The sequence below is a fragment of the Peromyscus maniculatus genome, chromosome 21, assembly GCF_049852395.1.
Source record: "Peromyscus maniculatus bairdii isolate BWxNUB_F1_BW_parent chromosome 21, HU_Pman_BW_mat_3.1, whole genome shotgun sequence".
In the NCBI taxonomy this organism is placed as follows: Eukaryota; Metazoa; Chordata; class Mammalia; order Rodentia; family Cricetidae; genus Peromyscus; species Peromyscus maniculatus.
In genome coordinates, this window is record NC_134872.1 from 25,417,414 (window position 1) to 25,431,702 (window position 14,289).

The 14,289-nt window shown below is 43.7% G+C and overlaps 1 protein-coding gene across 7 annotated transcripts in view; it reads right to left on the reverse strand.

The window, feature by feature from the left end:
- Positions 1–14,289, reverse strand: part of Rufy2 (RUN and FYVE domain containing 2) — a 37,816-nt gene that overhangs the window by 2,330 nt on the left and 21,197 nt on the right. For 3 of the 7 annotated variants that reach the window (XM_006972733.4, XM_076557150.1, XM_076557149.1), the window contains exons 11-17: positions 12,025–12,192; positions 9,072–9,169; positions 6,506–6,625; positions 4,527–4,656; positions 3,416–3,510; positions 2,060–2,108; positions 215–292 (exon numbers count right to left, since the gene is read on the reverse strand). In XM_006972733.4, the coding sequence (XP_006972795.1) occupies positions 215–292; positions 2,060–2,108; positions 3,416–3,510; positions 4,527–4,656; positions 6,506–6,625; positions 9,072–9,169; positions 12,025–12,192 (738 nt within the window). Of the gene's footprint in view, positions 1–214; positions 293–2,055; positions 2,109–3,366; positions 3,511–4,516; positions 4,657–6,505; positions 6,669–6,845; positions 8,412–9,071; positions 9,170–12,024; positions 12,193–14,289 lie in introns of those variants that run through there. The other 4 variants (XR_006066881.2, XR_006066880.2, XM_076557151.1 and 1 more) reach the window with 4 other exon arrangements.

Here is a 14,289-nt window from a genome sequence, read left to right on the forward strand (position 1 = left end):
TAAATGGAAAAATTGGGAAGAAAAAACAAAAACAAAAACAAAAAACGAGTTAGAAGCCATTTTTGGGCTAGAGTCGCCAGGAGGGGACGTCTAGGAGAGGCCTCCAGGACGCTTGTACAGTAGTACCTCATTAAATCGTTTTCAGCGGGGGGGGGGGGGGGGGGGAAGCCATTTTTGTTGCCAAAATGTTTGGACTCACTTTCACCCCTCTTACCTTTCTTTTGGAGAGTGAAAATTCCTTCTCACAAAGCTTACAGTGTGTTGCCTCTTTGTCTTTCAGCCAGACCAGTCCCTAATAGGAAAAGATGAATGTTCCTGTTCAAATCAGTTAACACTTGCACTTAGCTTAAAAGCATGAAACAGAAAAGGCAGAATTCCTGACTTGTCATTTTTCAGGGAGCCACTTCTGTTCAAAATCAGGGAACTCAAGAAAGAAGGTACCAGGCTCAGGCAATAGCTCTCAGAGAAAGGTCAGAGGAACTTAGGACAAAGGGGCCAAGGCCAGATGTGGGCAGGGGGCCAGACTTCCAAGACAAAGTAATGAGCCACCTAACTTCTTCAGGGGACATTTGATAGAGGTGTTGTGTTGTCGTCATTGAAGAATGATGTTAAATGAAGTGACAGGCAGTTGACATCAGGAGAAATAATGGGGTGTGGCACTCAAGAGGATTCCTGAGTTTGAGGCCAGCCAGGGTTACAGTGAGATCCTGTCTAGGAAAAAAGCTTTCTGGGGTCACTTAAGGAAAAGATGTCCCACCACATCCATAACAAGGTGAAAAACACACTAGAGCATGGCTCAGCAGTACAGGGTTTGCCTGGCATGGGCTGCCCGTTCAAAAGGGGAGGCCGTAGGAATTGCACATGGTTTTGAATGCAGAGCTAGATGCCAGAGGGAATAGCTGCAAGAACTGGAAGCAGCTCCCTTTTGGAGCAGGAGCTAAGGTGGGTTAAAGTCGAGAGCAAACATTTTTGTTATTTGAAATCTTTTTATAGTGGGGGCTGGGGCAATGGCTCAATCATTAAGAGTACTGCTGTTCTTCCAGAGGACCCAAGTTCAATTCCCAGCATCTATGTGGCTCACAATCTTCTGTAACCCCAGTTCCGAGAGATCCAACACATTTTTCTCACTATTTCCCCTCTCTCTCTCTCTCTCTCTCTCTCTCTCTCTCTCTCTCTCAAACTGGTTCAGAGTGCTGGCTGGCATTATATAACCTAGGCTCCAGGATTTTTGAAGAACTATTTTCATGTAACACTTGGATTAAAAAATTAAAGGGTAGCTGGGCGGTGGTGGCGCACGCCTTTAATCCCAGCACTCGGGAGGCAGAGCCAGGAGGATCTCTGTGAGTTCGAGGCCAGCCTGGGCTACCAAGTGAGTTCCAGGAAAGGCGCAGAGCTACACAGAGAAACCCTGTCTCGAAAAACCAAAAAAAAAAAAAAAAAAAAAAAAATTAAAGGGTAATTTGGAATAGAAAATCATCACTGACACTGAAGTGCTGACTTGATAATGCCATGTCATAGGAGGATTCTTTCAGACACACCCAAAGTAACACATTTCTAGCCTTGTCAAAGCAACTTGTATGCATCAGAAGCCTATTCTAGAAGGGTAAACTGAGTCATCAAGGATATGTCATCTAAAGTAGCACTATGATGTTATTTTTAATCCAGATCATTAATACATCCTTTAGCGGGCACTAAGTAATCAATTTCCACCTTTTAAAATATTTCAGTAAGAACAGAGATGGTAGTCTTCATCCCAGTCCCCTGGAGGCAGGAAGGCAGAGCTCTGTGAGTTCGAGGCCAGTCTGGTCTACAGAGCAAGTTCCAGGACAGCCAGGGCTGTTAACACAGAGAAAACTTGTCTCAAAAAAGCAAAAGAAAAATGAAGAAAGAATAGCACCACCTACACTCCCGTTCAGTGCTGCCACCCCAGTACTCTGGGGTTTGTATACACCCTTCTGGTGCTGGGACCAGACCAAGGTCTTCCCCACACCCCCGTCTCCAAACAGTTGAGCTTTCCCGACTTGAGCGTTCAGCGGTACTGACAAACCTTTTTACTCACCTGTAATGCTTGGTTGGCTTCTTTTATGTCGTCTATTTTAAGTTTGGATCTAAAAACATTACAAAGAGGTCCAAATTTTAGTATGTATGTGAATACAGAACACCTGATATTTCATTGGAAAGGTGGTGATTTTTCATTGCATATCATTTTAGATTGTAACAATCTTCGGCTAAGGGGATATTTTGTATTTTCCTATTTTTCTTCTAAAAATAAAAATCAGTGAGACTTCCACAACTTGATTTTGGTTTTTGTTGAGATAGTCTCACAATCTACAACTAGCTTTCTCAAAAACTTGACTGTGTGAGAGAAAGGGTCTGCATGCACAGACCCTCTGGTTAGATCCCAGTGCCATATAAACCTGGGTGTGGTGGCAGATATCTGCAATCCCAGCACTTGGGAAGTTACACAGCAGAAGATCAAAGTTCAAGGTCAAACTATAGTTGAACTTTAAACATGTTTTAATCTTCTCACCGGAGAAATGATTTATTACATTTGAAGTGGCTGGCCATAGTGGCATACAGTACTTGGCCGACTTGAGCCCAGGAAGTCACCACCAGCCTAGACAATAGAGCAGTACTCTTTCTCAGAAAGAGGAGGGGAAAGAACACAATCCTAAAATAAAACTGAAATGACGGTATTCTCACATCTCCCCTCTCCTTCCATTTCTCTCTCTAAAATATGTGAATGTGTTGCTTGCGTGTATGTCTGTGTACCATGTGCATGCCTGATGCCCAAAGTTCAGAAAGGCATCAGATCCCTAGCAGCTGGAGTTAGAGGTGGTTGTGATCCACCGTGTGGATGCTGGGAATCTGACCTAAGTCCTCCGCAAGAGCAGCAAGTGCTCTTAGCCGCAGAGCCGCCGCTGCAGCCCTGTTTCTTTGTCTTTTAAAGGCATGGTCTCAAGGCTGGTCCCTCCCTCTGTATGTAGCTGAGGGTGACCTTGAGTTCCTGATCTTCCAAGTGCTGAGATTACAGCCACTTTCCTAGTTCTTACAGAATCCCAATAACATCTTACTACAAGATCACATTGTGTGTGTCATGGTGAGATTTGACCCCTAAAGGCATGACAACTACCTCTAATTCACACAAAACTGGCTCTGTCTCAAGACAGTTCTTCTGACAAAATTAAGCTTCTGGATTCTTTTATCACTGAAGAATTAAACAGTAATCTTTGCCTTCACCTGCTGGAACCCTTCAGAACCAAGGTCTACTAAAATGCACAGAACTACTCAATCCCTTTAAGGAATCTAGTCTTTTTAGTGTCCCCACACTTGAGCCTCTGCACAGCTGATCTGGTACACTCGTGTCTTCCATGAATCTGTCGACTTATAGCTGAAGGAAGAAGAGAGGAATTACTCGAAGAGTTTGCTGCCAAGTTCTTGCAGAGCCTGTTCTTGTTCATGGTATATTTTTTTCAACTGCTGATTTTCATCCTGGAGGTTAAGAAACTCCTTCAATAAAAAAACAGAAACATAACTTTAAAAAAACCAAGAAACTCCATATTGCATATATATCATTAATTAGGAAGGTATAAATATCTTTGAGCTTTGTTCTTGGGAGGCTGAGGCATGACCTTGTCCTGATCCTGCTTCCATTTCCAAGTGTTGGGATTACAGGAATATTCCGTCATGCTTTAATGAGGAATTCTCAAATCCCCCTTCCCCCTCAATTTCGCTCTTTTTAAAAAAGATGTGTGTGAATGTATGTATGAATGTATGTATGTATGTGTACCATGTGCATGCCTGATACCCAGAGGTCAGAAGAGGGCATCAGATCCCCTGTAACTGTAAGTTAGAGATGGTTGTGAGCCACCATGTGAATGCTGGGATTGTAGCCTCGACCTCCTGATCCTCCTGTCTCAGCCTACTCAGGGCTGCAATTACAGGTGCACACCACACCCAACTTAATCTTTTTATAAGAAACAATATATCTGAAGCCTTTTCCTGGCTGTTTATATATCAACTATTACCCACACAACCTCCTTATTCATAGTCCTAAGATGACTAAGTGCATCCTGTTTTCTCATATACATGTAAATTGTGTCAAGTATCTTGTTTTAAAAGATGTATGTGTTTGTATATGCAGGTGTATGTGGAGGTTGGAAGACAACCCTGGTTGTACTTAGGACTGCCTACCACCTCCCTTGAGATAGGCAGGGTCTTTCAGTGACCTGGAGCTCATGAATTAGGTTAGACTGGCCGGCCAGTGAGTCCCAAGGATGCCTCCAGAGCTGGGAATACAAGTCCTCCAAGCACTTTACTAACAGCCCCCAAATTGTTTACATAAGCTCACAGGCTGGGAATGGGCTCAGGCCTTAATCCCAGCACTCTAGAGACTGAGACAGAATTGCCATGAGTTCAAGGCCAGCTTTTACTACATAACAAGAGTTCAGAGACAGTCTGGGCTATGTCCAACAACAGAGTTAACATTTGTCAAGATATAAAATTAAAGTTTTACCACTATTTACTTTTTTGAGACTAATGATTTGTTGGGTCTCATTTCTAAGATGAGCTAGGACATCTTTCTCCTTTTGAAGATCTTCTTGCAGAGTCTGCCTCCATTCCTTCTCAATCTTCAAATCGGTTTCCAGCTGCACCCTTGAATGGCAAACACAGAAGCGCAGTGTGCAGTTGGTCATTCTTGAGATAGGGTCTCGTGTAGCCAAGACTAGCCTTTAAAACCAAATGTTCCTGCCTCCACCTCCTAAGTGCCAGGGTTACAACTGTCCTCTACCATACCTGGCCCTCTTATTTTTACTGACTTCTTTAAAGGCTTATTTTTTAATTACAGGTGTTGAGCCACCTGGCATGGGTGCTGAAGCCCCTCTGCAAGACGAGTACCTGCTCTTAGCCACCGAGCCATCTCTGCACTCCCTTTTGTTTTATTTATTTTCTCATATATCTCAGGCTAGCCACAAAACTGCTATGGAGCCAAAAATGACCTTTAATTTCTGATCCCTCTGCCGTCACCTATATAACCAATGTGGGCTATGGAGCAAGACCGTTTCAAAAAAAGGTTCAAAAGAGCTTGTCAAATATGATTCTATTTTAAAAATAAAATTAGGGGGCTGGAGAGATAGCTGAGCAGTTAAGAGCACTGGCTATTCCTCCAGAGGACTGGGGTTCAACTCCTAGCATCCACATGGCAGCTCACTACTGTCTGTAACTCCAAGATCTGTGAACCCTCACACATACAGACTTACATACAGACAAAACATCAATGCACATAAAATAAAAATAAATTATTAAAAATAAAATTAGGTCAGGCATGGTGGCACACATCTTTCATTCTAGCACTTGGGAGGCAAAGGCAGTTGATCTGAGTTCAAGGACAGCCAGAGCTGTATTTTTTGAGACACTGTCTTAGTGGGTAAAGCCTTTCGCTGCCAAGCATGACAACCTGAATTTGATCCCACAGTCCTGCACGGTGAGAAGAAAACTAACCCCCACCAGTTGGCCTCTGACCTCCACATACATACTCTGGTACATGCACGCTAACAGACTAAATAAGTAAATGTAATTTCAATTTTACAATAAAACTTAAACCACGTATTGCCTATATATTTATATGTACAAAGAAAAGTCTTGTTTTGTCCTTATTTTGTGGTGCTGAGGACTGAATGTAGGGTGCTTTATACAAACTAAACAGCACATATTCCACCAATGAGTCTCAATGAAGCCCAGAACAGTTATAGAGTTTAATAGTTATTCTAGAACATGGAAAGCCCCCTGGAGGGGGCTTCAGTCCTTACTCTACAAGCACCGCTAATATTCCTCCCCAGGAACCATGCACTATTTTTGTTATTAAAAGAAAGTGGGCTGGAGATACGCCTTAGCAATAAAGAGACACACAAGTGTAAATAAAAATGAAAAAAATTAAATCTTAGAAAGAAAGCAGGAGCTGAGGATGTGGCTCAGTGGACAGAGTGCTCGTGTAGCATAAACAAACCCTGGGTGTTGATCCCTAGCATCACATAAGCCAGGTGTGGTGGTACTTACCTTTAGTTCCAGTATTTGGAGGTGGAAGCAGGAAGAAGAGAGGGTCAAAGTCACCCTTGCTTATGTAGGGAGTTTTGTAGGCCAGCCTGGGATACATGAGACATTATCTCCAAAAATAAATAGATAAAATAATAGGAGTAACAATTATATTTTCAGAATGTGGTTTTGGAGCTTGAACCCAGGGTCTCAACAATGCTAGCAAAGTACTCTCCCACTGAACTACATCCCTACCCCAACTTTTATATTTATTTTTTTAGTGTAAGGAGCTGGGACATGTGCAGGACTACCATGTGGGTCCTGGAGGTTGAGCTGAGGCTTGGTGGTAACTGCCTTTACCTGCTGAGCCATCACAGACGTCCCCCACACACCTTCTTTACGTGGCTCTACTGGCTGGCAAAGACCATGTCAGTACAAGAGTTTGATTCCAAGATGAAGAGGAAACACTCACAGCTGCTGCTCCTTCTGTGAGATCTGTCTCTGCAGACTGTCGGATCTGCTCAGACACTCTTGGGCATATTTCTCATCCTGGACCTCAGCTTCCATCTGTGCCTTCTCTGCTTGCTGCAATCTGGTGTAAGTCAAATCAACTTTGGGTAAAACTGAGGCTAGAACTAGGGTGTAAAAGGGTGAAGAAGACAAATAAAAGAAAAATGGGGAAATAGAAACATTTCTAAATGAAAACAAAGTCTGGGGAGAACTCACAAACTCAAACGTGAAAGAGCCACACAATGTCTAGAAATTGTTTTGTGATTTCTTTTTCAGTACAAGATATAATATGCCCAGAAAACTATCTTGAAATTTGCTTTATTTCTTGTTCATAATTAATGCAAAGCAATACAGTTTTTACCGTTGGAGAATAATGATTCCAATCTCAAATATGGCTAGGTATGTTATTGCCTTTTTACAAAACCGTGAGTAGCACACGGTCTCTAGTAAGTGCAGGACACACCTGCTGCATGGGATGCTGAGGTGTGTGTGCCAGGAATCAAGTGCACTAACAAAGCTAAGAGCAACAGTTCTCAGTAAGAGCGTCTTCTAGCAGAGCTCTATGCAGCTGCTCCAATAGGCAAAGCTGTATGTATGTGTGTGTGTATATATATATTAAGATTCAAAAAGATTTAATGCTTGTTGGCATCATTCCCTATGGATTTTTTTTTTTTTAGATTTTTATTTTACATTTATGAATGTTTTGCTTGCATGTATGTCTGTGCACCACATACATGCCTGGTGTCCATTGAGGTCAGAAGAAGGTGTCAGGTTCTTTGGAACTGGAGTTATAGACAGTTGTGAGCCACATCATGTAGGTGTTGGGAATTGAACCCAGGTCCTCTATAAGAACCTGAGCTCTTAACTGCTGTGACATCTCTCCAGTGCCCTACTTTTTATTCTTTACCTTGAATATTAAAGATTAGTTTAAAATGTTTGTGGTCATTTTTTTCCCTTTTTTATTTGTTAAGTCACTGTTTCTCCCTAGGCTTAGCTCCACTCCTTGCCTCCCTTGGACATCAAGATTTCTAAGGTTTATAAGAAAATATTTCCAGGATTCAATGGACATTAACTCTTCACAAGAAGTCACAAGAGAAATCTTGCACCTTCCTATCTGCCTCAAAAAAAACCCTAAGTAAGGCAATACACATTGCGAGTATAAAAGCCTCCAAGGAGAGGAGAGGAAGTAAGCTCCCTCCAGATTTACACTGAAATGAAGGGGTTAAGGCGGTAGGGGAGGGCTCAGCTTTCTTCTCTAAGGTAACAGGAAGTAAAGTAAGTGAGGTAGGCCTTGAAGTTGTGCTGTCACAAAAGAGGGCTGGGGGGTGGGGTGTGCAGAAAACTGAGGTGCTGAAGCCCTGGGCAGCGGCCAACCTGGTTCAGAAACTGCTTTGAAAACTTAACTTTAAAAATCAGTAAGGAGCCATTAGGCAGAGTGTGCAAGTGTGTGTGTGTGTGTGTGTGTGTGTGTGTGTGTGTGTGTGTGTGTGTGTGTGTGTGATTATCTGTGCCAACACAGCCTGAAACCAAAGGTTTCTAGTTTCCATCAAAAAGTTGCTAAAAAGATAAAACCATTTGAAAATCTTGCCCTCCAAGCAGTTGAGGCACAAGGCTGAGGAGTGCGTCTGGGGAGCCCAGTGCCCATGCTGTGTCTCAGAGCAGCCACGAAGGGCTCCTGCAGCCCTGTACAACAGGAGAGAGCTACATTCTTTCCATTTAACACATGGGAAGAGGATGGGCTCTGCGATCTGGGTGGGTTTCAGAAGGAGATGTCTTTGACCAGCTTGTACTGGTCCTGGGGGTCACTGCCAGCACTTTTCACCAATGACACTGCAATTGTCCTAGTCTGAGTTAACAAATCATTGTCACTTCATAATGGAATGGACAGAAATCAAAGACAAGAAACGGTAATAAAGATGTCCAAAATGTAAAAGTGGGGATAAAGAAAACAACAAAAAGAAAGAAGAAAAAAAGAAGAAAGAGGATGTCAATAAAAGAATATTTGTGTCAGTAAAGCATCAATAGTTATGTTTTTCCTAAGTAGATCCAAAGAAAGCAATGGTAGACATGTTGACTCCACATGACAGGGCAATGGATACATTACATTTTCCAACAGTAAAATGAAATGCCAGGATCGAAGAGCTCCATTGACAGAAAACCCTGGCCTGGGGTAGGCTGAGGGCCATAGCTCAGAGCAACTACACTGTCTACTCATGCTGTTTTCAGATAGGAGGTGGCCAATGGTGAAGAATGGACAGTCCCACAGAGCCTGGCCATTTCTTTTTTCCAGGTCTTTGTTTAGTTTTATGTCACAGATATTGTGCCTTTAAAGTTATCTCCAACAGAGCAACTTGAAATGAATCATCACCCTAATAAAGCAACTTGATTCCATGCAACAACCAAAAAAAGCACAAAATCTGGCTCAGCTTAGACACAGGGCCTAGGTGAGGTCTCCTGACAGCCTTCTGTGGCAGATGTCAGGGGTGAGGAAGGGAATGGGGAAGGAGGAGAACTCAGGACTATCATACCTTTGCTCCAGCTGCCTCATGGCCGTGGTGATTTTATTGGTCTTTTCTTCTAGTCGGGCAATTATTTCATTCTTTTCTTTCAAGCTGTCTTCAGAGCCCTATTTATAAAAACACATTTATGGTGGTTTTGATTTTGAAACTCAAACATTAGGCCCAGTATAGTGGTATATGCCTGGAATCCTAACACTCAGAGGTAGGTAGGATTATAGGTTCAATGTCAGCCTCACTACATAGGGCCACCAAGGCCAGCCTGGGCATCCGGCCCTCAAAAATAACCAAATAGTAAGAAGATACAGGATGCACCAGAGAAGGGCTCAGTGAGAAGACAGACTACCTGGCCAGCAGAGTTCCACTCAAGCCCACATGGTAGGAGAGCCTACTCCTGAAAGTGTCCTCTGACTTCCATAGATGAGCCAAGGCGCACACACATTCAATAATAGTAATGCTTTTTAAAATACAACAATAAGGGCTGGAGAGATGGCTCAGCGGTGAAGAGCACTGACTGCTCTTCCAAAGGTTCTGAGTTCAATTCCCAGCACCCACATGGTGGCTCACAACCATCTATAATGAGATCTGGTGCCCTCTTCTGGCCTGCAGGCAGACATGCAGATGGAACACTGTATACATAATAAGTAAGAAAGTAAATAAATAAATAAATCTTAAAAAAATACAACAAAAAACCAACTTGATCATACTTCCATGTTATTGAAAGATAACAGGAGGCAAGCAGTGGTGCTGCACGCCTTTAATTCCAGCACTTTTGGGAGGAAGAGGTAGAGGGATCTTTGTGAGTTCGAGGCCAGCCTGACCTACAGAGTGAGTTCCAGGACAGCCAGGGCAACACAGCGAAACCCTGTCTTGAAAAACAAACAACAAAAACAAAAACATTTGAGAGGTATGAGAGATCACTTAGTGGGTAAAGGTGTTTCCTGCCAATATGGACAACCTAAGTTGGACCCTTGGGATCCACACAATGAAAGAAGATAACCTACTCCACAAGTTTTATTACAATAAATGTAATAAAAGATTACTGAGGGCCAGACACAGTGGCACAGGCCTTTAATCCTGGCACTCTAGAAGCAAAAACAGGCAGTTCACTGTGAGTTCATGGCCAGCATGGCCTACAAAGTGAGTTCCAGACTAGCCAGGGCTACACAGTGAGATCCCATCTCAAACAAAAACAAAATTAGAGCCTGGAGAGATAGCTCTGTTTTAAGAGCCCTTGTTGCTTTGGCAGAGGGCTTCAGCTTGGTTCCCAGCATCAACGTGGTGGCTTACAACCATCTGCAACTCGAGTTCCAGAGGATCCCATGCCCTCTTTGGACCTCCAAGGGCACAAGGTTTGTATGTGATACACATTCATATATGCAAGCAAAACTTTCTTAAAATATTTTTCAAAAATGCTGAAATTGAAAAGCCAATTGGAGGCCGGGTGTTGGTGGCGCACGCCTTTAATCCCAGCACTCGGGAGGCAGAGCCAGGCGGATCTCTGTGAGTTCGAGGCCAGCCTGGGCTACCAAGTGAGCTCCAGGAAAGGCGCAAAGCTACACAGAGAAACAAACCCTGTCTCGAAAAAACCCAAAAAAAAAAAAAAAAAGCCAATTGGAGAAGGGAGAAAAGAAAACAGATTTGAGACTGGAGATACAGCTCGAAGGTGGGTAGGATGCATCGCTATCATGATGAGTCAACAAAGACTCATTAGAGTCATTTTCTGTGAATTTGTAGATGAAATCATGTACAAGTTAGTTTTTGCCTACAGTAACAATTGCAAGTAAGCCAAGTCTTATGTTGGAAAAATACAGGGCCAGTGAGAGGGCTGAGCAGGTACAGGCACTTGCCACCACATCTGATGATTTGAGTCTATCTCCTTAAGCCTCGGGGTGGGAGGAGAGAACCGGCTCCCACACACTCTCGTCCGACCTCCGCATCTGCACCTTGGCCTGAGTGTCTGCTGATAATCGAGCAGGACTGCAAACTCTGTCGAGGTGAGACCCTGTGTTGTGATTTGAACGAGAACATGACCTTCCACAGGTTCAGTGTTTGAACGTTTGGTCCCAATTGGGGGTACCAATTCAGGAGGTCGTGGAATCTTTTTGTTTTTCAAGACAGGGCTTCTTTGAGTAGCCTTGGCTGTTCTAGAACTAGTTCTGTAGACCAAGCTGGCCTTGAACTGGCAGAGGTTTGCCTGCCTCTGCCTCCTGAATTCTAGGGTTAAAGGCGTGTGCCACCATTCTCTGGCTGAGGTTGTGGAAACTTTAGAGGCTGGGCCTCACTGGAAGAAAGGAGTCACTGGGATGGGCCTGGAGGTGTACAGCCTAGCTACCCGTCCCGTCCTGTCTGTGAGCAAGCAGCTTCAGTAGGTAGGGCTGCAAGCTGCTCCCACCGCTGCCCTCCCCAGCCTAAGTGACTGTCCCTCAAACTGTAAGCCAAAATTACTCCTTCTTTAAATTACCTCAACCAGGCAAGCACCCTGTCCCAACCATGAGAAGACAAATATACCATCTCAAAAGAAAAAAGATCCAGAAATGGTGGTGCACACTTTTAATCCCAGCACTTGGGAGGCAGAGGCAGGTGGATCTCTGTGAGTCTGAAGCCAGCCTGGGCTACACAGTGAGTTCCAGGATGGCCAGGATTACACAGAGAAACCCTGTCTCAAAAAGACAAAGAGGGGCTGGAGAGATGGCACAGAGGTTAAGAGCACCGACTGCTCTTCCAAAGGTCCCGAGTTCAATTCCCAGCACCAACATGATGGCTCACAACCATCTGTAATGAGATCTGGTGCCCTCTTCTGTGTACTAAATAAATAAATAAACAAACAAACATAAATAAATGAAAAGACAAAGAATGAAACTGGGGTGGAAATCAATGGCCCAGTGGTATAGCATTTGTCCAGCACGCAGGAAGCCTGGGCCTGGACTCCTAGCAATACCAAGAATGGAAGAGCACTCTGTACCTGCAGCTTTTGGTACATCTCGATGTTGATTGCTTTGACCTCTTCCAGCTGTTGCCGAAGGCCTATGAGAGTGTCTTGTTTCTCATGAATATCCTTCTCCAGCAATTTCATAGCAAGCTCAATCTCATGCTTCATGCCAACTTGTACTGACAGCTCATTCTCCACATCCTGAAATTTCACAATGTCTTTCATGAACAGGTTATCAAAATCAGATGTGCAACCATTAACAATACTGCAAACAATGTCCCACTCATCTGCTCCTCTTAAATCTATCATTGAACAATCAACCTGCCTGGTGTGGTGGTTCACATGTGCAGTCCTAGCACTGAAGTGAATGAGGCAGGAGGATTGCTTTGAGTTCAAAGCCAGCCTGGGCTACACAGTGAGATTCTACTTCAAAAGAAGGTCTGGGCATGCTGGTATATACCTTTGATCCCAGGACTCCTCAGGAGGCAGAGGTAGGAGGATCTCTGAGTTTGAAGCCAGGCTGGTCTACACAGAGTTCCAGGCTAGCCGGAGTTACATAGTGAGATCTTGTTTGTCCCAATGTGCTTTCTGTTGCTGTGATAAAACATGAAACCAAAGCAACTCTGCAGGGAAGGGTTTATTTGGCTTACAGGTTACAGTCTATCACAAGTGAAGACAGGAACCTGGAGGCAGAGACCATAGGGCAGTGGTTCTCAACTTGTGGGTCATGACCACCAAGAGACCATCGGAAAACACAGATATTTACACTATAATTCCTAACAGTTATGAAGGAGCAACGAAAATAATTTTATGGTTGTGGGGGTCACAACATGAGGAACTGTATTGAAGAGTTGCAGCATTAGCAAGGTTGAGAACCACTGCCATAGAGAAATGCTGCTTACTGGCTTGCTCCCTATGGCTTATTCAGACTACTTTCTTATTTTACAGCCCAGGGTTACCTGCCTGAAATGGCACTGCCCACACTGGGTTGGACCCTCACATATTAATCATTAATCAAAAAAATGTCCCACAGACTTGTTTACATGTCAATCGGATGGAGGTATTTTTTCAGTTAAGATTCTCTTCCCAGGTAACTCAAGTCCATGTCAAGTTAACAAAAACTAAGCAGCACACTGCTGTGGAACAATGTTTTTGCACACTGAATATTTGTTACTCTCATTGGTTTAATAAAGGGGTAGTTTGGCCAATAGCTAGACAGGGAGAGGTTAGGTGGAACTTGCAGAAAGAAAAAAAAGAGTGTGGGCAGAGGTTAAGAGCACTGGCTGCTCTTCCAGAGGTCCTGAGTTCAATTCCCAGCAACCACATGGTGGCTCACAACCATCTGTAATGAGATCTGGTGCCCTCTTCTGGCCTGCAGGCAAACATGCAGACAGAACACTGTATGCATAATAAATAAAATAAATCTTTAAAAAAAAAAAAGTATGGGGATGAAGAAGGGGGAGGTCGCCAGCCAGATGTTGAGGAAGCAGGAGATGAACATGCCCTGCTGAAAAAAGGTACTGCAACGTGGTAGAGCGTAAATAAGAGATATGGGCTAATTAAAGTTGTAAGAACTAATTAGTAACAAGCCTAAGCTATTGGCTGGGCATTTGTAATTAATAATAAGTCTCTGTGTGGTTATTTGGGAGCTGGCTGGCGGGACAGAAAAGTCCACCTACAGCACACTATCTCAAAAAAAAATCTAAGACGTTTGCTGAGGTTAAAGACAAACAGGAAGAGTGCACGGAAAGGCAGGCAAGTGTCCTCTTCTTGGCCAGGGCAGTGACTAAGTATCTGCATTATGACTCATTAAGCTACATGTGTGCATTTTTGTGTATGTTCCACGATCTGAAAGCTAACATTTTCAATATGAGGTTGCTAATATTTACATAGTTCACTATGTCCTCTTAAATATTGTTTCTGTGATGGTCTGCATTCACACAACAACCACAGACTGGAAGGCTTTAAAAAGACTAAGAGATGTGTTTTTAAAGCTTAAGAAAATTTAAGAACATTGGGCCTGCAACACGGCTCCATGGGCATCAGTCAGCATTAGACACAGCTTAGGATCGTGTGTGGGTGTCTCTGTGGGGGGATGTCTTGATAACTGATGTAGAAGGTCCCACTGTGGGCAGTACAGTTCTTGAAGCTGTATAAAGCTAGCCCAGCAGGAGCCTGAGGGAGCAGGCAAGCTTCAGGCTCCTGCCTTCTGGGCCTGCCCTGCCTTCTCCAATGAAGGTCTGTGATGAACCCTAGCCTCCCCCATGTGGACTTCAGTGCGTTATCACAGCGACAGAG